The 23,187-nt window shown below is 42.0% G+C and overlaps 1 protein-coding gene across 12 annotated transcripts in view; it reads left to right on the top strand.

The window, feature by feature from the left end:
• The window catches only part of FKBP5 (FKBP prolyl isomerase 5), a 108,579-nt gene that overhangs the window by 68,415 nt on the left and 16,977 nt on the right, over positions 1-23,187 (top strand). For all 12 annotated transcript variants that reach the window (XR_014808989.1, NM_001435074.1, NM_001435075.1 and 9 more), the window contains 1 exon segment: positions 18,544-18,700. Coding sequence is in view for 11 of the 12 variants with exons in the window: in NM_001435074.1 (NP_001422003.1) it covers positions 18,544-18,700 (157 nt within the window). In the remaining variant the exon portion in view is untranslated.

Raw genomic sequence — 23,187 nt, 5'->3', positions numbered from 1 at the left:
CAATCCTTTAACCCACTGTGCAGGGGAGAAAATCTGTACTTCTGCAGCCACCTGAGCCACTGCAGTGGGATTCTTAACCCACTGCACCACAACAGGAACTCCCTAAGAGTTCATTTTTAAAACATAAACTAGGTAGTTTGATTTTATCTTTAATGTTGTGTATTGAACCACAACAGTATTTTACATTCTACTTTGAACCCATATTTCATTTCCACAAGTCTGGCAGATTAGTTCAAATTTAATTTTTGTAATTGAAAACAAGTTATAGTATTACTTTTCTTTTGCAGTTACAGTGTTTAGATAGTTGTCATTCATGATAAGTTTTAGAATAAATGAAGGGATTTCCACCATGACTCAGCAGAAACAAATCTGACTAGTATCCATGAGAATGCAGGTTCGATCCCTGGCTTCACTCAGTGGGTTAAAGATCCGGCGTTGCTGTGAGCTGTGGTGTAGGTTGCAGAAGCGGCTCAGATCTGGTGTTGCTGTGGCTATAGCTCCGATTCAAACCCTAGCCTGAGAACCTCCACATGCCTCGGGTGCAGCCCTAAAAAAAGACAAAAAAATAAATAAAATAGAATAAATGAAGAGCTCAGATGTATAATGTTGGAGAAATACCTAGACCAGGAGTTGGCAGATAAGTTCCAGCTTTGGCTGACTTTTAGCTAGACCTTTCCTCTCTGTCTTTAGCTTCTTTCCTGTGCAGTGACACAGGGGTAGAGTTCTTGATTTCTAAGGTCCTACTAGCCCTAAAAATTCCATGAGAGCATTCTAAATGTTTATGAACATAATAGGAATGATAGAAAATTCTCCTCAGTATATTAGCAAGCACTTAAAAATCTTATCTATAACATCTATTTTTAAATTTCTATTATGAAAATTTTCAAACATATGCAAAAGTAGGGTTTTTTCCCCTATGCTACAGAAACTTCCAAGATTCGATAATTTATGTATATTTATATATTTTTATATGTATTTATTCTTTTTGTCTTTTTGCTTTTTCTAGGGCCGCTCCTGAGGTATATGGAGGTTCCCAGGCCAGGGGTCCAATCAGAGTTGTAGCCTCCAGCCTATGCTAGAGCCACAGCAACATAGGATCTAAGCCACGTCTGCGACCTACACCACAGCTCATGGCAATGCCAGATCCCCAACCCACTGAGCGAGGGCAGGGATTGAACTCGCAACCTCATGGTTCCTAGTCGGATTCATTAACCACTGAGCCACAACGGAACTCCATGTGTATATATTTTAAAATTGGAAGTTTTTGTCAATTAAAAGGAAAAACTTTTCCCAGTTATAAGGCAATACCATAAAACTACCGCTGTAGACTGTAGAGTTAACTTTGGAGCAGATTAGGAGTGTCCGCTGTGGTGCATTGGAAACAAATCCGACTAGGAACCATGAGGTTGTAGGTTCAATCCCTGGCCTCACTCAGTGGCTTAAGGATCCGGCGTTGCCGTGAGCTGTGGTGTAGTTCGCAGAAGTGACTCGGATCCGGTGTTGCTATGGCTATGGTGTAGGCCGGCAGCAACAGCTCTGATTAGACCCCAGCCTGGGAACCTCCATATGCCATGGGTGCGGCGCTAAAAAAAAGACAAAAAACAAACACACGAAAAAAACTTTGGAGCAGGTTAAATTAAATTAACTCAAGTCTTGCTTTTGGTAGTATTTTCAGCAGGAGTCATTTTTTTTTTAACTTTTCATTTCGATTTTTTTTGTTTGTTTGTTTGGTTTTTAGAGCCGCTCTTGTGGCTTATGGAATTTCCCAGGCTAGGGGTCCAATCGGAGCTACAGCTGCCTGCATATAGGCACAGCAATGCCAAATCCGAGCTGAGTCTGCAACCTACACCCCAGCTAACGGCAACACTGGATCCTCGGCCAGGGATCAAACCCACATCCTCCTGGATACTAGTTGGATTCGTTTCCACTGCACCAGAACAGTAACTCCTTGAGATAATTTTTGACTTACAGAACAGTTGCGAAACTAGTACAGAGAATTTCCTTATGTGCTTCACGGAGCTTCCCCTAATGCTGGCAGCTTGCATAACCACAGTACTTTTATCAAAATCAGGAAATTCGCGTTGATTCAATGCTATTTATTAACCATTCCACAGATCTTATTTGAATTTCATCAGCTGCCTCGTTGAGGCTCCTTTTCTGGTGCCCCATCAAATCCGGGTCCAACATTGTTTAAGTTGTCACGTCCCCTTAGTCTCCTCCAATCTGTGACAGTTTATCAGTCTCTCTCAGTGTTTTTCATGACTTTAGTGCTTATGAAGGTAACTGGCCAATTATTGTAGAATACCCCTCCATTTGGGCTTGTCTAATGTTTTCCCTGATTAGATTTGAGGCTATGCGTATTTGGAAAAATACCACCTAAGTCATGTTGTGCCCTTCGCAGTTCGTCATTATCAGGGGCTACATGATGTTGATGTCTCATTACCGGTGCTGTTCACTGGGGCCACTTGGTTAAGGTGAAGTCTGCCGTGTTTCTCCGTTGTAATTACCAAGTGTCTCATTGGAAGGGCGTGCTAGGAGACCATGCACATACCTTCTTTTACATCACACCTTTACACACTAATTTTAGCATCCATGAATGATTTTTGTATGCAATGATTATTACTGTGCAGTTGCTTAATGGTGGTTTTTCTGTTTCCACTGTTCCTTCCACTTTTTTTTTTTTTTTTTTGTCTTTTTGCCTTTTCTAGGTCCGCTCCCACAGCATATGGAGGTTCCCAGGCTAGGGGTCTAATCGGAGCTGTAGCCGCTGGCCTATGCCAGAGCCACAGCAACGCAGGATCCGAGCCACGTCTGCGACCTACACCACATCTCGTGGCAACGCTGGATCCTTAACCCACTGAGCAAGACCAGGGATTGAACCTTTGCCCTCATGGATACTAGTCGGATTTGTAACCCACTGTGTTACTTCCCTGTGTATTTATTCAGTTGTTTATTCATATCAGTATTGAGCCATAGAAATTATTCTGTAGCTTATTATTCATTACTGTTCTTATTTATTTTGTTGCTCAGATTGTCCTAGATTCGGACTTTGGAAGCTCCTTCAGCTAGTTGCATCCTTTCAACATTGTTTCTTGAGCATTTTATTTTTTTATTTTTGGCCATGCCCATGGCATGTGTAAATTCCTGGGCCAGGGATTGAACCTGTGCCACAGCAGTGACTTGAACTACAGTAGTGACAATGCTGGATCCTTAACCTGCTGCTCCACAAGGCAACTCCAGCACTTTCTTAGTTTTGGCACCACAAGGTGTTCTAGGCTCATTTTGTAATTTCCCTACCTCGGGTCTGCAATCAACCATTTCTCCAAGGAGCTCTGATTCCTTTTCCTGGAGGATGGCTTTTAGAACCAAGATCAGGTTTCTAGGCACCCTCATGCTATGGAATGTTACTGCTTCTAGGACCTCTTAACAGAGCTAGGAAATACACGTATCTCAACATGCACATATAAACCTATATTCTGTATCAGTCTGTGTATATATATTAAAAACTATGAAAACATAGCGACACTTTCAGTCCATCACAGATTTGTTTTAGCCTTCTCTCTTTGCTTCTTCTGCCAGTGAGAAACTTGGCTCTCATTATCCATAATATATTGTTTTCTTTGCTCAATCATTGAAATTGCTTTCTTCTGCCAGTGAGAAACTTGGCTCTCATTATCCATAATATTTGTTTTCTTTGCTCAATCATAGTATGTACAGAAAGTAGTTTCAGAATTGCTAACCCATACCCCTGTAAAAAGCAAATTTTCTAAGTAGGGAATATTTGGGTATGTTCTTTTCGTTATTAGGCTGTAGCATACACGGAAAATGCTGTTTTCCAACTTAGATTAGTTCTTTTATCCTCATTCCTATCAGTGTGATTTTATTACTCATTTGTGATGCAGTTGCTTCATTTGTTATGTTTACCCTCCATTTGGGGTCCCATCCCACACTTTGGTTGATTTTAATTTTTTGTTTTGGGGGTACATGAAACATTACCATGATCATAAACTAGGCAAAAAGAGTCAGAAATGTTTCCCCCTCATCCCTACTAACTTGTTCCCATTTCCTCATTATTTCTACGCTGTTCCTTCCTACCACCTTTAGGTAATTAGTCTCTTATTGGTTCCTGGTTTATTCTTGTATTTTTTTGTAGAAAGGAACAGATACATGTGTTTTTTTCTTATATTCTCCTTTTTTCATGAAGGATAACATACTATGAAGTGGAATTTTAATGTATTTGAATAATCCTTGATAGAATTTTTTCTTTTTTTGTCTTTTTGCCATTTTCTAGGGCTGCTCCCGCAGCATGTGGAGGTTCCCAGGCTAGGGGTCTAATCAGAGCCAAATCTGCCGGCCTACACCAGAGCCACAGCAACGCAGGATCCAAGCCACATCTGCGACCTACACCACAGCTCATGGCAATGCCGGATCCTCAGCCCACTGAGCAAGGCCAGGGATCGAACCCACAACCTCATGGTTCCTAGTCGGATTCGTTAACCACTGCTCCACGACGGGAACTCCAATCCTTCATAGAATTTTATTTTTTTCTGTTCCTAATATATTAAGAAAGGGCAGTGACTAATTTTTTGTCTCTCATCTTGTTAGATTGTACTTTCCTGGAAAATTTTAGAGTAAATGGGTTTTTACTTTTTCTCCCAAAAGCCCTTTTAGGTTTTCTGGAACACGTCAGTTTTATAAAAATGTATCGTATTGTTACATATCAAGGTTAAGGTGTCCTGCTTTCCCTCTTTGAAACCAGTTCGCTGTGTATGGGAGGAGGACGAAACGTTGACTTAAAAGTGGTCCCTGTCAGAAGCTAAGATCACCTTGTTCTTTTTGAAATTTTCTGTCTTTACCGGTTTGCCGTTTTTGTGGCATCATCTGTACGCTTTGATTCAAAATAGGTAGAAATCTTAGAACTAAAGCCACTTCTACAGCGCAGGAGAACTATAGACAGTGATCTTCCACTGTACTGTGTCATTATGGATACACAGGAGCGACCAAGTTTCTGTCACTTCTGCCATTTCTGTCAAAAGTGAGTAGGCGGGGAGGGGCACACAGGCTTTGGAAGTAACAGACGTGGGTTTCGAATATTGGAATCACTACTTGATATTTTTATGACCTTAGACAAATCACTTAATAACCTTGGGCATCTGGTTTTTTCATCTGTAAAACAGCAATAATAATCTTTTACCCCACAGAATATTGTGATAGTTAAGTGCAGAAAGGTGCCTCGTCCATGGTAGACACTTCATTTCTTTTTTCTACCTTCTATGTTATGTTTATATTGTTTGTTTTGCTTCCTATAAGTAGGTTTAAGGAGATAAATCCTTGAGTTCTTTTTCTCTTATATTCTACATCCCGTCTATCAGCAAATCCTTTCAGTTCTACCAGGGTTGACCCAGAACCCATGACCAGTTTGTCTTTAATAATAACAGTCTTCAAAATAATTTTATATCTTCTTAATAGCTGTTTTACCTAAACCGTATTTCTCCAGGATTTTTTTAAATTTATTTTTTATTGTTATTTCCCCCAACACACTTTTTTTTTCCCACTGTACAGCATGGGGACCCAGTTACATATACATGTATACATAATTTTTTCTCCCATTGTCGTGCTGCATTGTAAGTATCTAGACATAGTTCTCAGTGCTACACAGCAGGATCTCATTGTTATCCATTCCAAGAGCAATAGTTTGCCTCCATTAACCTCAAGCTCCCAATCCCTCCCACTCTCTCCCCCTTCCCCCAAGCAACCACAAGTCTATTCTCCAAGTCCATGACTTTCTTTTCTGTGGAAAGGTTCATTTGTGCTGTATATTAGATACCAGATACAAGTGATATCATATGGTATTTGTCTTTCTCTTTCTGACTTATTTCACTAAGGATGAGAGTCTCTAGTTCCATCCATGTTGCTGCAAATGGCATTATTTTCTTTTTTATGGCTGAGTAGTATTCCATTGTGTATATATACCACATCTTAATCTAATCATCTGTTAATGGACATTTGGGTTTTTTCCATGTCTTGGCTGTTGTGAATAGAGCTGCAATGAACATGTGGGTGCATGTGTCTTTTTCAAGGAAAGTTTTGTCCAAATATATGCCCAGGAGTGGGATTGCTGGATCATATGGTAGTTCTATGTATAGATTTCTAAGGTACCTCCATACTGTTCTCCATAGTGGCTGTACCAGCTTACATTCTCACCAACAGTGCAGGAGGGTTCCCTTTTCTCCACCCCCCTCCAGCACTTGTTATTTGTGGACTTATTAATGATGGCCATTTTGACTGGTATGAGGTGGTATCATGGTAGTTTTGATTTGCATTTCTCTAATAATCAGGGATGTTGAGCATTTTTTCATGTGCTTGTTGGTCAAATATATATCTTCCTTGGAGAAATGTGTATTCAGGTCTTTTGCCCATTTTTCTATTGGTTTGTTGGCTTTTTTGCTGTTGAGTTGTGTAAGTTGCTTGTATATTCTAGAGATTAAGCCCTTGTCAGTTGCATCATTTGAAACTATTTTCTCCCATTCTGTAAGTTGTCTTTTTGGTTTCTTTTGCTGTGCAAAAGCTTGTCAGTTTGATTAGGTCCCATTGGTTTATTTTTGCTTTTATTTCTATTGCTTTGGGAGACTGACCTGAGAAAATATTCATAAGGTTGATGTCAGAGGATGTTTTGCCTATGTTCTCTTCCAGGAGTTTGATGGTGTCTTATCTTACATTTAAGTCTTTAAGCCATTTTGAGTTTATTTTTGTGCATGGTGTGAGGGTGTGTTCTAGTTTCACTGATTTGCATGCAGCTGTCCAGGTTTCCCAGCAATTCTTGCTGAATAGACTTTTTCCCATTTTATGTTCTGGGCTCCTTTGTCAAAGATTAATTGACCATAGGTGTCAGGTCTCCAGGATTTTTGTTGATTTGTTTTTGAAGAACAAAGTTATGGACAGAATCAAAAGGCTTTTATTGAATTGTGATCTTTTGCTTCCTTTTAATAATTTGTTTCTGTGTGGAAGAAAGAATTTACATTAGTTTGACAGAATTTATTCTTTCTCAAAGTTATTGTGATTTTTACTCCGTCAGGCTCCTGATGCTTGCAAATCAATTTTTAGATTCTGTTCCACTGTGCTTTTCGATGTCAATTAAGATGACTGTCTTGTAATTTATGTTCAGTGTTGTTCTTTTTCCATTAAAAAAAAGTCACTGTGTTCTAAGGGACTCTTTTTTTTTTTTTTTTTTTTTTTTTGGTCTTTTTGCCATTTTTTGGGCCGCTCCCGCAGCATATGGAGGTTCCCAGGCTAGGGGTCTAATCGGACCTGTAGCTGCCTGCCTACGCCAGAGCCACAGCAACGCAGGATCCGAGCCGCATCTGCGACCTACACCACAGCTCACGGCAACGCTGGATCCTTAACCCACTGAGCAAGGGCAGGGATCGAACCCGCAACCTCATGGTTCCTAGTCAGATTCGTTAACCACTGTGCCACGACAGGAACTCCCTAAGGGACTCTTAATTGACATTATCATGATGACTGGTACTTTAGTCACCATACTTTAGTTCAATTGCCAGCAGTAGCCACTATGTTGTTACTTTTAAGCTTTGCTTTCTTAGGAAATCCAATCTGACTGACAAAGGCTCTGAATAGCCACCAGCTCCTCTTCTCCCAGCTCCACATCTCTGTCTCTGATTTGTTATCTTACGAACTTAGAGCAGGCACATCAAAATGCTAGCTCTGTGCCACTCCCCTGCCTCTTGCCTCGTGGTGCTTTTCCACCACATTTGAAAGCAAACAATCAGCAGTATTTTCTTTTCTTTTTTCTTTTTCTTTTTTTTTTTTTTGGTCTTTTTCCCTTTTCTAGGGCCACTCCCTCTGCATATTCCCAGGCTAGGGGTCTGATTGGAGCTATTGCTGCTGGCCTACTCCACAGCCACAGCAACGCGGGATCCTTAACCCACTGAGCAAGGCCAGGGATCGAACCTGCTACCTCATGGTTCCTAGTCGGATTCGTTAACCACTGAGCTGCGATGGGAACTCCTCAGCAGTATTTTCAAATGTGAAAATTTCAACAGTGATCTGCGGGGATTTGAGTTGGAGTACCTTCCCTCTCACCTCCTTTTCCTCTCCAAACCCCAATGAAATGAGAGCTGAGAGGAGGGGTGGAAAATGATTTGAAAAAAGTGGAAGAAATCCCTATTAGTGGTGGAAAATAGGAAGAATACAAGAAGTGGGTCAGAGACCATGAAGAATTTCTGGAGTATGTAAAGTAGAGAAAATTGGACTGATGGAAACTAGACTCAGGAGTCCCAGCCCGTGACAGGTGTGGAGAAGACCTCTGCGGAGATACACACTGTTCTTCCCCACACGCTCTCGGGCAGAACTCCAAGCTCTGTCAGCTGGTGCAGAGCAGGCTATGGGGCAATCATCAGGGTTGTTATAAAACAGTATGGAACAGCTGGGCCAGTAAACCTCTAGTGTCCTTGTTCTCAACTTTGGCTGAATATATAATTACCTGGGGAGCTTTTAAAATCCTGATGCCCAGGTCTCAGCCCGGACCAGTGAAGTTCGAATCTCAGAGGATGGAACTCCAGGCACAAGTATGTTTTTTAAACCTCCCCAGGTGACTGTAGTTTGCAGCCAAGGATTGAGAATTACTACTCGAAGGCGTGACTGTGGCTTTTGCTCCCAGGCTAAAGCCAGTAAGGCCAAGATTTCTAAAATAAAATAGGGATCTGCCTCAGAAGCCTCCACGTGTTAGGACTTGGACTACAGAATGAGAACATAATGTATCTTTGAACTTTGAAAACAGATTAAAAGGGGGAAAAGTGAAAGCAGCTCACACAACAGTAGATATGCTGAAATGTTTTGCTCCTGGAGTGAAACTTTTTCCTACATCACCAGTGGAAAAAGGTGTCCCCAGCCTTCCTGTGCACACATGCTCAGCTCTCGATAACTTCTCAATATATGTTTTTGTGGAATCTTTACCCCGAGATCTCCACAGTCATCCCATCCTTTTGGGAAAAGCCAACCATGGAAAAACTGCTTAGAAAAACTGTCAGGTAACTCAAATCATCTGATCTTTCTGAGTCTGTCATTTACAGTATGATCAAAACAATATAGAATCATCAGCAAATACCATGAAACAGAAGCACTGAGGTGGTCTAAGAAAAAATAGAGGAGAACTTTGAAACTAATTGCTGTCTTCAGATATTTACTAGGATGTTAAACTCATAAATCAAAAAACCAGGAGTTCTCTGGTGGCTCAGCGGGTTAAGGGTCCAGCATTGTCACTGCTGTGGTGCGGGTTTGATCCCTGGCCCGGGAATTTCTACATGCTATGGGCACCGCCAAAAAACAAACAAACCAGCTTCTCTGAAAAAGGAAAGAGAAGAGGTTAAGAAAGTCTCTAGAAATCAAGAATATGATTATCAAAATTGGGACTCAGAAGAAGGGCTGAAAGGCATAATGGACAGTGACAATCCCAGAATCCTGAATTAGTGATGTGAAAGATAGTCAAGAATATCTCATAACATAGAGCAACAAAAATCAGAGAGATGAAAAGTGAAAGAAAAATTAAAGGAATTTCCCCTCGTGGCGCAGTGGTTAGCAAACCTGACTAGTATCCATGAGGACGCAGGTTCGATCCCTGGCCTCGCTTCAGTGGGTTAAGGATCCAGTGTTGCTATGAGCTGTGGTGTAGGTAGCAAACACAGCTCGGATCCTGAGTTGCTGTGGTGTAGGCCAGCAGCTGTACCTCCGATTAGACCCCTAGCCTGGGAACCTCCTTATGCCGTGGATACAGCCCTGAAAAGACAAAAAAGAAAGAAAAATTAGAAAACTGGGATTATAAATCAAGGATAGCAGTATGTATCTAACCAAATGTGTAATAGAAGAAAATTTGCTGAAATAGTAGAAGAATCTTAACATTGAAAGGGCCAGGAGTTCCCGTTGTGGTGCAGTGGTTAACGAATCCGACTAGGAGCCATGAGGTTGTGGGTTCGATCCCTGCCCTTGCTCAGTGGGTTAAGGATCCAGCATTGCCGTGAGCTGTGGTGTAGGTTGCAGACGCGGCTTGCATCCCACATTGCTGTGGCTGTGGTATAGGCTGGCGGCTACATCTCCGATTAGACCCCTAGCCTGGGAACTTCCATGTGCCATGGGAGTGGCCCTGGAAAAGGCAAAAAAAAAACAAAAACAAAAAAAGATTGAAAGGGCCAGTTGATAGTGGCATACAGGAGTAAGGAGTGCTTTTTCACTTAGATACATCCTGGTGAAATTTCCCTTCCTTCCCTCCTTCTTTCCCTCCTTCCTTCCTTCCTTCCCTCCTTCTTTCCCTCCTTCCTTCCTCCCTCCCTCCTTCCCTTCCTTCCAATTGAAATATAATTGACTTAAAATGTTATAGTAGTTTCAGGTATACAACCTGGTAATTCAGTCTTTTTATACGTTATGAAGTAAGTATTGTTACCATCTGGCAGCATACAAAGTTGTTACAGCATTACTGACTATATTCCTCATGCTGTATGTTACATCCCTTGACTTATTTTCTTTTTTTTAATTCAGTGATTTTTTTTTTTTATGTTTATAGTTGTACAAGCATCATCACAGCCTAATTTTGGAACATTTCCATCCCAAACCCCTAGTTTACCCTTCCCTCCGCCCAACCTGTCCCCTTTGGTAACCATAGTTTTTCAAAGTCTGTAAGTCCGTTTCTGTTCTGCAGATAAGTTCTGTTGTATCCTTTTTTCAGATTCCACATATTATATGATATTTGTCCTTCACTGGCTAACTTCACTTAGTGTAATTTCTAGGTCCATCATGTTGCTGCAAATGCCATTATTTAATTCTTTTTTTGTGGCTGAGTAATATTCCATTGTGTGTATATATATGTATCACATGACTTAATTATTTTCTAGCAAACTTGGTACCTTTTATCTCCCTAATCTATTTCACTCATTCCCCCTGTCCCTGTCCCCTCTGGCAATCCTCTGTTTATTTCTGTATCTGTAACTTTCCTTCTGTTTTGTTATATCTGTTCATTTGTTTTGTTTTTTAGATTTCACATGTAAGTGAAATCATACAATATTTGTCTTTCTCTGTCTGACTTATTTCACTTAGCTTAATACCCTCTAAGTCAATCCATGTTGTCACAAATAGCAAGATTTCAATCTTATTATGATTGAGTAATATTCCATTGTATTTCTGGTGAAATTTCTTAATTCCATAACTTAAAATTTTGAACTCTTCCAAGAAGAAGCAAACTATACACAAAGAAATGAGAATCAGAATGACCTCAGACTTATTTGTGACAGTAAACACTAAAGACATGCACTGAGTATTGTCTATGAGTGTTTTTTTTTGTTTTCTTTTTCTGTTTTTTTTTTTTTTTTTTTTTTTGTCTTTTTGCCATTTCTTGGGCTGCTCCTGCGGCAAAAGGAGGTTCCCAGGCTAGGGGTCTAATCGGACCTGTAGCTGCCAGCCTATGCCAGAGCCACAGCAACACAGGATCCGAGCCACGTCTGCGACCTACACCACAGCTCACAGCAACGCCGGATCCTTAACCCACTGAGCAAGGGCAGGGATCGAACCCGCAACCTCATGGTTCCTAGTCAGATTCGCTAACCACTGTGCCACGACGGGAACTCCAGTCTATGAGTGTTTTGAACCTGGAATTCTGTACTCAGCCAAATTATCATTTAAGTATCAGAAAAAAAAAGTAACTGTTTAGAATATGCAGACTTGTGCCCTTTTTGAAAAAAAAAAAAAGCAGAACTATAGGATGTACTAAAACATCCCGAAAGATAAAGCCAAGAAGTGAAGACTTGAGGCATAAGAAACATTACTGGGCGTAAAATTAATTTCCAGGAGTTCCCGTCGTGGCACATTGGAAATGAATCTGATTAGGAACATGAGGTTGCGGGTTCGACCCCTGGTGTCGCTCAGTGGATTAAGGATCTGGCATTGCCATGAGCTGTGGTGTAGGTCACAGGTGCTGCTCGGATCTGGCATTGCTGTGGCTCTGGCGTAGGCTGGCAGCTACCGCTCCAATTCAACCCATATCCCAGGAACCTCCACATTTTGGGGGTGCAGCCCTTAAATGATGAAAGACAAAAAAATAAAGTAAAATTAATTTCCATAATGTGACAGTGAAGTTGGACCCCTGAAATGGTAGAACTATAGTGTTAAAAATACTAGTTTGAAGGAAAAAAAGAATACTAGTTTAACTAGTATGGAACTAGATCCCAGGTCATTTTAACAAAATGTGGTGGAGACGGAATATGAGGAGGGGAAGCAAATTTTCTGAAAGGATTTTCTTTTTTTTTTTTTTTTTTTTTGTCTTTTGTTGTTGTTGTTGTTGCTATTTCTTGGGCCGCTCCCGCGGCATATGGAGGTTCCCAGGCTAGGGGTTGAATCGGAGCTGTAGCCACTGGCCTACGCCAGAGCCACAGCAACGCGGGATCCGAGCCGCGTCTGCAACCTACACCACAGCTCACGGCAACGTGAAAGGATTTTCTTATTCAAGGGGGGATAATGCTGCTTAGTTAACATTGATAAATATGAATATGTATAAATATATATATTTATCATTTGTTACTAAAAATTCAGCCAGTGGACCATTTATTTTAGAATAGTATTAAAAAACAAGAGTTCCGTATCAGTGAAGAATTTAAATAGCTCTTGGAATTTATTAAAAAGAGGAGTACTGATATATTCAAAAAGGAAAATTCCTATAAATGAATGAAAATTACTACCATTTTCCTTAATGCCCTATTTTCAGATTAATCATTAAATAAATATTTACTTTCTGGCCCTGAACCATGTGTTGGGCACTGTGAGGTACAAAAGAAACAGAAGATGTTGCTTCTGCTCGCTTTGAGTTTTATTCATACTTTGACGGCTCTCTCTGTGGAGCCATGAAGTGGTTTCTCATACCAAGTTCTAAAACATGCTTAATGTGGTATAATTTACCACTAATTGCAGGAAAATAATTGTAGCTAACATTCACTGAGTTCATCTCTGTAGCCACACGTAACACAGTGCTTTCACATAGTAGCCACCCTGACACAGAAATGAATGCCTGCCAGGTGCTAGGCTAAAAGCTTTAATTAATTCAGTACCTAATTCAATCCTCTCAATAGTTATGAGTTAGGCTAAAGTTAGTTACTCCCCCTATTCTGTATATGAAGAAACTGAGCTTCAGATAATTTAAAAGACCTTGCCCAAAGCCACAATTGTTTAGTGACAGAAGGGACTGGAATCCAGGTCTGACTGCAGTGCTATCCTGCTGCAGAGTGTGAGGGTTTGTGTTGGTGTAGTCTATTGTCCTGTGTATGCTTCCTGTCTAGACTAAGATACACAATCGTTTGCATCAGGGCTACTCTGCTCAAGTAGCCAAGTTCACGCCTGCTCTCAGTCGGCAACCATCATCCCTCGGCACCGTAAGCAGCCCTGCCGTGGCATCTGTTCATCAGAGTACAAAATGCAGAGGCGGACAGTCGTGGGGAGGGAGTGGGGGGGCGGGAATTGACCTCTGTGGCTGAGGGGAACAGTTTCTCTTCTAATCAGTGATTAATATGCCTCTTCTGACTTTAGAAATCCACCTCTGCCTCTTCATTTGCCTTTTCTAGGGGTCGGTAGGATCCCACTCACTGTCTCTTGGATGCTCCGCTCTGTTAGATAGCAGATGCAGGCAGAGAGACTCTCCCTTGGCATATGAATCAGGCAGCAGAGAAAACCGTTGCCGAGTAGGAGTAACCTGTCACAACCTGGTTTTCTCTGTTAAATGGCCAGTCTTGTCCAGTAGTAATGCCATTACAACATTCCCATTCAGATCCCCATGACCCAGTAATTGTTTTGGAAATGAGTGCAAAGCTATCAGACTACTATAATTAGAAAAGAGAAAAACAGACACTTACCAGAGTAACGTCTTTAGGCTGGAGCATTTACAGCAATTTTTTTTCTCAGTTTTGCTTCCTAAAATACACATTATACAGTTTTTTGGTTCCTGCATTCCAGTTTTGTTTTGTTTTTTTTTTTTCCCTTACTGCAGTGCACTCCCCCCCCCCCCATCTTAATCGGAGTACAAATTGCTGTCAGCACATCGAGTTCATGTGCCAGCCACATTCAGAACAGGGTGTTCTGTGCTCTTCAAAACAAAATTGCTCTAGGGCAGTAAGAGAACAATAAGTCAGAGCTCCAGTTTAAGTGATGTTTTGCAGCAGCCTGGGTTCACTTGATGTGGTTACTCTCGGATTGCGCAGCAAAACTGGGGTAATTTGGTTTGGTTTGACTCGGTGGGGTTTGGAGGACCTCCTCCCTTTAAGTTATGTAGACTTTAAGTCAAGAGAAAATGTCCCTTTTTAACTTGTATGTTTCTTTCTGTCCCCAAAAAGCCTTAAGTAGAAGCATCCTGTATGTACTTTTATTCTCTTCGGGCACGTCATAGATCAGTTACTTCCTGTAAATCATGCTGGTTGGAATTAGCAACAGACCTCCTGAGCCCTAGAGGCCGAGCTCCCAGTGAGTCATGATGGTTATTGTTAAATATTTATTAAGTGAGTATTTGCACTAAGAGATACAAGGTCAAAAGCAACCACAGGTCTTCCACAGCCAGAGCTGCCACAGTTTTCTTTTGTGGCAACTGTTGAGACAGTTTTTTTTAAAAAGCTAGGTCTACAGGAGCTGGGCGTGTCTGCATCTGTCACCATGATGGGGGCCTGCTGTCGCAGTGGCAGTAGCAGGCATTTCTGTAGCCCCAAGGTGGGGTGTGAGTTCTTGTCAGCAGTCTTGTAGAACTTGTCACACCAGTGTTCCAAGTTTAGAAATTGGAGCCACAGCCGCTGCTGCTTGTAGGGAGATGTAAAGAATCGATGGACTGTCCACACCCTGAGCTGTGGTACCTCCTCTTGCTCGGATAATGTCAGTATTGACAGGGGGCGGTTTACATGTATAGACGGCTGTGCACCTATGTGCACATACATCTCATTACATCAATTTAAGATTTTATGGTACTGTAGGTGGTGCTTGTCCAGGTCCAGCTTAAAAGAGTTAGATTTAGTAGAAAAAAATTAAAAGATTTGTTCCTATGTAAGGTAGTAAGTATAGCCTTATTGCATGTATTTACCTTCTAGGTGGCCACAAACATTGGTTCTGTCATTTATTGTCTCTTAGACCAGCTACAGTGAACCTTTTTGCTTTGTTAATTATGACTCCATTATAATTTGGGAACTTTTTTTTTTTTTTTTTTTTTTTTTGCTCATGTGCTTGCCTCACTTATCTTTCCCAACATGTTTATTAGTAGCCAACCTGTTCTTTCTCTAATATGAAGGGTTATCACATGTAAAGAGAACTTGTGAAATTATTTATGTAATCTTAATATCAAGTACATGCATCGAGCTGAAAGCCAGCCTAGGAAACTGACACACAAGCAGGAATCCTTTGCAGAGTCTCTGGATTTCCTGTTTTGAAAACACACTCAAACTTGATCAACCAAAAACCACAACGAATGTACTGATAGTTTCCTCCCCCACTAAATGTACTCTCCTTCAGGGAGGAAAATGCTTCTAACAATAAACCTCACATAAAAAGATCTGTCATCTAAGTTGTGAGCTACTAGGATAATAAATCTCAATACTTGCAATATTTTACAATGTGTGGGCTGAAATTCACTTTGCTCAGCAAATCTTTTTTCATGAAAAGTGTCATCATGTTAATCTAAATTAAATTCCCTGGGCAGATTTTAAAATATATGAGAACACAAACTTTTCATAACTCACAAAATTCTTCAGAAACATGAGCATTTACTCTAGTAAAAATATCTTAAGCCTTGGATTCCCTCAGAACCTCTCTAGCATGTATTTGAAAATAATAAAGTTGAATTTTTTTTTTTTTTTTTGTCTTTTTAGGGCTGTACCCGCGCCATATGGAGGTTCCCAGGCCAGGGGTCTAATCGGAGCTGTAGCCGTCAGCCTATGCCACAGCCACAGCAATGCCAGATCTGAGCCGCATCTGCAAGCTACACCACAGCTCACGGCAACGCCAGATCCTTAACCCACTGAGCGAGGCCAGGGTTTGAACCCTCAACCTCATGGTTCCTAGTCGGATTCATTTCCACTGTGCCACGATGGGAACTCCAGAAAATAATAAAGTTAAATTTATTTTGAAACTAATTTCCAATCAAAGGAACTCTCATTGTGCTATGAGCTCCGTTGTGTTTTATCTAGAACATTCCCAAAGTGAATGAAATAGGGTCATCTGCATTCGTGAGCATGGTCCCTGAACAAAATTCCTGTGTGTTGGCTCCACCCTGACAGTCAGCCTAGCCCTTGGCCTGCTCAGAGCGTTTGACTCGAGAGTCAGGCCTGCTCTAGTTTGGCCCAAGCATCTTAGACTCCATCCTGGGTCTGCAGTGGGAACAATGGGATGCTATCAATTGTGATTTAGAAAAGGGTAGAGAGCTTCAAAGCATAAACGACCATGGGACATTTTGGCCCCTGGTGTCTGTGCCACTGCTGTTTACTCTTCAGGGTTTCTCTCCTTTCCCAGGCTTGGGCTAGAGGTAACGCGATCAAATGATTAACTGCAGGAATCAGCTTTGAAGCTGGTTTCTGGCCTATGTCAAGAGTTGTATCACTGGGTCATAGAGAATCATCGAATCTTAGACCTTCAAAGGACGTTTGAGATCAAGTATTTCAAAAGTAGAGTAAGTTGGAATTGAATTTGTATTTAGAAAATAATTGTCTCATGGAACAAGTGTTACAGAACAAGTAGGTTTGTTTTTGGTTTTTTTTTTTTTGCCTCTAAAACAAGTTATTAATCTAAAGTAGACCAACCAGTCCTAGAAAAGAAGCATTTTAGGAATTTGTTACATTTGAATCAAAGCCATTATATTAGAGAAGTGGGAATAAAGAATTTTCCTATGAAAGATAAATTATTATATTGCTTGTTGACTGTTCTGTTGTCATACAAGCCACCCATGTTTCTACCTGAGTCAAAGGCCTAAATGGAAAGGAATGAATATCCTTAACATTAAAGGTAGTTTGAAAGTTTCAGAGAGTGGTTTATGCCACAAGAAAAGGGCATAATATGTGTCTTTCCTATTTGGTCTTAACGTAAAAGCCCCTCATGTAATACGAAACCAGCCTGGGAATGAGCCGAGTGGGTGTGAGTGGAGTGGGAAGTAGGCCCTGAGAAACTGACTTCTTTGCTTAACGTCTCAAGAGTTGATGGGTGAGTTACAGCAGACTCTTGACTCCTTCACATTTTACATGTATTACCCCACTGAGTGATCACAGTGTGTTAGTTATTGATGATGTTGCCTTTGGGTTTTCTGTTTTTATTCAAACATATTTGTGAATGAAATTAAAAAAAAAAAAAGCTTCTGTATTCAGTTAACCCTTGAATATCACTGGGGATATAGCCATTTGGTTTTTTTCTTTCCTTTTTTTTTTTGGCGGGGGGTGCTGCCTTGCAGCATATGGCATTCCTAGGCCAGGGATCAGATCTGAGCCAAAGTTATGACCTATGCCACAGCTGTGGCAATGCCAGATCTTTAACCCACTGTGCTGGGCCAGGGATCAATCCAGCATCTTGGTGCTGCAGCGATGCTGCTGACCTCGTTGTGCCACAGCAGGAACTCCATTGTTCAGGTGTTTTTCAACCAAAGCATCTGAGTCCAAGATGCCATTATAAATGTTTAATACGGGAGTTCCCGTCGTGGCGCAGTGGTTAACGAATCCGACTAGGAACCATGAGGTTGCGGGTTCGGTCCCTGCCCTTGCTCAGTGGGTTAACGATCCGGCGTTGCTGTGAGCTGTGGTGTAGGTTGCAGACGCGGCTCGGATCCTGCGTTGCTGTGGCTCTGGCATAGGCCGGTGGCTACAGCTCCGATTCAACCCCTAGCCTGGGAACCTCCATATGCCGCGGGAGCGGCCCAAGAAATAGCAACAACAACAAAAGACAAAAAAAAAAAAAAAAAAATGTTTAATACATGATACTACCTGTTGCATCATCTAGCATTTCTTTTCTTTATTTTTACAGCTGCACCTGAGGCATATGGATGTTCCCAGGCTAGAAGTCAAATCGGACCCACAGCTGCAGGCCTGTGCCTCAGCTTGTGGCAATGCTGCATCTTTAACCCCCTGAGCGAGGCCAGGGATCAAACCCACATCCTCACGTGTCAGATTCCTAACCTGCTATGTTAGATTCCTAACCCGCTGAGCCGCATCAGGAACTCCCCATAATCTAGTATTTCTTGTTTTTGAGTTATAGTGGAGGAAACCTCTGTGCTATAGTAGATTTAAGTTAAACCTGTGTTTCCACTTTCTTGTCCTCTAAACTATCTTGATTGATAGTTATCAGTAATTATAAATTTAAACTTAAAACAGAAAAAGATATGATTGCTCCTAAATTTCCAGTCTAGGTGGACTAAGCTTTGACAGGACATTCCACGCACATCTCTAGATAAAATTAGGCAGGAGAAATAGTCACTCACCGCCTCCCTGAATTAGCCAGCCCCGAGGAGCTGCTCTGTTGACTGTCCCATCTCCTCTCTCTTAGTCCACCTGGAAGGCCGCTGTGGTGGAAGGGTGTTTGATTGCAGAGACGTGGGGTTCATCGTTGGAGAAGGAGAAGACCATGACATTCCAATTGGAATTGATAAAGCCCTGGAGAAGATGCAGCGTGAGGAACAGTGTATTTTATACCTTGGACCACGGTAAGCAGCATACCGTTTCCGTGTGTGGTGAAGTCATCCGAAGAACTGGGATACACTTGCTTTCTCAGTTGGCATTCTGCTGTTTTCAGCGAAGTTAATGCCAGCAGTGGAAATAATTAATTAAATCAGGCTACAGTTAGTCATGGAGTGAATTAATGGACCTGATAATATTGCAGACGTTTGTAAGCCCGTTCACTTGATTGATGTGTTCATGACAGGACTGACAGGTTGTGCTTTTGTTTTGCTGGTCATAGCGCCAGGACAGGATGCTATTGGCCCTTCTCGTGTGACTCCCTTGCCCCTCTCCCCTTTTCCCTAAGTTAGGCAGGAGGCAGTGAAACGTGGGGGCTGCAAGCAGAGGACGCATTTGGATGATTTATTGCCAGTTGAATCTGTGCCACCTGTTCTTATACAGAGTCCCTGAAAAAAGAGTGTTCTTCCTGGATCTAAAGGCAGCGGAGATGACTCATTTTTGCCTAAATTTTTCCCATCATAAGGATATCCATTAGCACTTCCAAGCTTAGAACTATCAGACACTAACAGTCTCTCTTGTGAAAACATGTTTGGTATTATTTTTAGATCTAAAATTATACCATGAATCCAACCCTTCTATCTTGAGAAATGGACCCTTGAGAGAAACCAGGGTGTTTTGATTCTGTTTTCGTGAAAGTGCATCTGCTTATCTTGTGCCTCCTCCCCCTCTGGTTCCTCGGGTTTCAGTCAGTAGGATTTTGAGTTACTGAGAATCTCGATGGCTTGCACTTACCAATAGATGAGGTTGTGCCTTTTGTACAATCTCTTGCCTTTGTGTCACCCCGGGAGTAACCCAGTAGCATTATTTACCTTTGCCCTAACGCCCTAGCCATAGTCCTCTTTCTCAAGTGATGTTTTACTGTTTTTTTGGTTGCAGTGTGCAGTGGCTTGATGTGGGGCCTCAGTTCCCAGACCAGGGATCAAACCCAGGCCTAAGTGGTGAAAGTGCTGAGTTCTAATCTGTAGACCGCCAGGGAACTCCCTCAAGTGATGTTTAAGTCATGCCACAGCCTGTGTGAAAATCTTCAGAAAATGCTCTGCACCTCGAACCCGATAGAGCCTCACTGAGCCACTTTTTATTTAATACCTTCTTTTTCTCGGTCCTGCTCCTTTTCCACTAATGTATTCCCGCCTCGGTGTCTTTTATTTACATCTGCTCTGCATTTGTAGTTCACTCTTAGGTGAATCAGTTTCTTTATTCCTGTAGGGAACTTTTTAAACCAGGTATTGCATAGAGAAGACCATCTCCTCCATAGCTAAGTAATACCCAGTTATTTTTAATCCATCCTTCCAAAACTACAGTAGCTCTAACCTCATAGAAAGAGAGTGGTATTTATGTCTATGTGTTTTCAGGTTTTTGTTTTTGTTTTTTTGTGTGTGTGGTCTTTTTGCCTTTTCTAGGGCTGCTCCCGCAGCACATGGAGGTTCCCAGGCTAAGGGTCTAATTGGAGCTGTAGCCACCGGCCTGTGCCACAGCCACAGCAACACAGGATCCGAGCCATGTCTGCGACCTACACCACGCCTCACGGCAATGCCGGATCCTCAACCCACTGAGCAAGGCCAGGGATCGAACCCACAACCTCATGGTTCCTAGTCAGATTCTTTAACCACTGAGCCACACGGGAACTGCTGTTTTCAGGTTTAAGTTCCTTGAGGATAAGCTCTGTGTACATTGTGAGCATATGAGAATGTGAGTATGAGAATCCATTCATTACATTGTAGCCTAGCTGACAAGCCAGTTGTGAGAACAGATGTCTCAAGTTTAATGGCAAAGAGAAACAGGAATTTCCCTACATTTACTAATGCAAATAGTTCCTTGCAGATTTATTTAAGTTGTTTGTTGTATGATTAGTGGTTTAACCACCCCCCATGCAACTTAACTGGCTGTGTGCACTTGACTCTCCTAAGCCTCAGTTTCCCTTTCTGTAAAATGGGGATAATGGTACCTGCCTCACAAAGTTATGGAGGACTACGAGGTGATGTGTGCAAAGAACATAGCAAATGCCTGACCCAACCAAACCCTCAGTGTACTAGCTATTATCGGTGTGTCCTTCTCTTCCATTTTAGCCTCACACCCCAAGAAAAAGGAAACCCTGTTTTAACGTATGGTAGATTTTTCAGATCTATTGAGACATAAAAGTAGTCGATAAGTTTTCGTAAATTTCTAGGTGTAAAAGTTTTTTCATGTTTTATGGAAATAATACAGCATTGTTAGAAAGGAACATGTTATTTTGTCTTCAGGATGTGCCTTAGTGTGTTGAGGAGTTACAGGATAGGTGCAGAGTCTGCACAGGAGACCGTCCAGCCCTGCACCGTGGGAAAGGACCCGTGTGTCTAGCCAATCCCCACGTACCAGGCATGTTGTAAGTGTGTGCAGTGCATTTGCTTGTCCACCAGATCCCCACTTAGAGACACATTGCATCTGAGTGTTGATGTAAATACAGCTATTGCAGATGTATATTCTGTGATACTCTTAGTATCATCTGTATTTCATTCCCCAAAAGATTCCCAGGACATAGAACTTCTGTGCAGTTCTGATAGACTCCTTGGCAGGATGTTTTCATAATAAGAAATTCGTAAAACACTACCCAAGAACCCATTTTTTTCTCTTCTCATGAGGACAGTGTCTTTTATATTGTTTTAAATACTGTGACTGATTGATCCTTTTCATTTTAGGTAAAGTAAGGCTAGTTTTAACTTTTTTCCTTTTTCTTCCTTTCCTTATCTTCTGTCCTGCACCAACCCCACACATAAACACAGGCTGCTGAGAGCCTCGGGATCTAATTATGAGCCAGTGTGAGTCAAAAATGGAAGAGTTTTCTGGGGACACACAGAGCCTGAATTTAAATCCGGGCTCTACCACTGCCTCTGTGTGTGACTCTCAGGAAGCACTTCTCTCCGCCTCAGTTTTTTCATTTGTAAAAAGGGAACAGTTGATAAGAACTTAGGATACCAGTGCTTCTTATATGCTCATAAGGGCTTAATGCTCATTAATAGTCATTATTTGTATCTCTGCCCTCTGCAGGCAGCGGTTAATTTAAGAACATCAGTACTGGATTCCTTCTGTTACTGTAGTCCAGCTTGTCCAGTTTGGTCCTGGACAGTACTGCTGTTCCAGCTTTCCATCAGATGAATTTGTGTGCCCAGGGCCCTTCCTTGCCCCGCCTCACCTAGCGTAAGGCAGACAACGTTCTGTGTAATGGGAAGGCAGGGGAGATGCTCCCAGAGTAGTTCAGTGTGAGCTCACACTCCCCGGGATTACGTGTTGCACATACATCTTCACAGAATCCCTTCATTTGAACCCAGGAGAGATTGTAGAAACGGTATCTTTCTTTAGTCATCTTTAATCCCATTAACTTTAACTAGCGCAGTTTGGTGCCTCCCTCAATCCACACCACCGCACTGAGCCCCCAGCCATGGGACCCCTATTTATAAATAGCTCTAAGGCAGCTTTTCTCATCCTCAGCCCTGTGGACATTTGGGGCCGGGTATTTCTTGGTTGTGGGACCTGCCCTGTGCATTGGAGGTTGTTTGGTAGTGTCCCTGGTTTCTACTGACTAGGTGTCAAAGCCTCCTAGTTGTGACAAACCCCAAATCTCTAGACATTGCCAGATGTCCCTGATAGGGATAGGGGTTCAAATCATCCTGCTGAGAGTGTCAGGTCATCTGCTGGGTTTGTACCTGTGTAGCACAAGCCTCCAAATATAACATGCTGTCAGTAAACACATGCTCAGGAAGGACTCACCTGCCTACCTGATTCCCGGCAGTTAGGGAATGTTCTTCATTTATCAGCTGGCAGAAACAAAGTAGGACATATATTGGTCTAAGAGCTCAAAGTAGGACACTAGTCACCGCTTCCCACAATTGCCCACTGATAATTTCGTCCTCTTTTATTTCTTTGCTGAAATACCCTTTGCCCTGCTGTTAAACCAACCACACCCCATTCCTACCAGCTCTCACAGGGTCTCTGTGCCTCTCTGGCTCCAGCTTCCCTCTTCCTGTAGAACAGTGGAGGTATGCGAATAAGCACTTTCTTCCTGAAAAATTCAGGCAGGGAGTAAAGAAGTGGTACAAGTAGCAAGGGGTGGGTGTTTCCACTCCATTCCTTTTGCCCCAGAGAAAAACTGAAGGTGTTGACACATCAGCCTGGTCTTGGCATCTTTGAGTCCATAGCCTGAGAATTTGGCTTTACTGAGTTTTCTGCAGTCCCATTCCATATACTAAAGAGTAGTTTGCTTGAACATAAGCAGAATATGTTCCAGTGAACGTTTCCCTGGTGTGCTGGGCATCCTCTGTGCGGGGAAAGCACCAAACCAGATGGACAGGGCTCCACCAGCGTTTCCCTCGAGCAGCTCCCTCCAACGCCTTGGATTTGTTATTAAAGATCTTAAATGGTCCAAAAAACAAATGTCTACATTCCCCAGTAATTTTCTTCAGTAAGTTTGGGCTAAGAG

The sequence above is a fragment of the Sus scrofa genome, chromosome 7 (genome assembly GCF_054392235.1).
Source record: "Sus scrofa isolate SSC_HxYL_T2T_F1_AM1 chromosome 7, Sscrofa_HxYL_maternal_Yorkshire_Landrace_v2.0, whole genome shotgun sequence".
Lineage (NCBI taxonomy): Eukaryota > Metazoa > Chordata > Mammalia > Artiodactyla > Suidae > Sus > Sus scrofa.
This window is presented reverse-complemented; position numbering and strand designations above follow the sequence as displayed.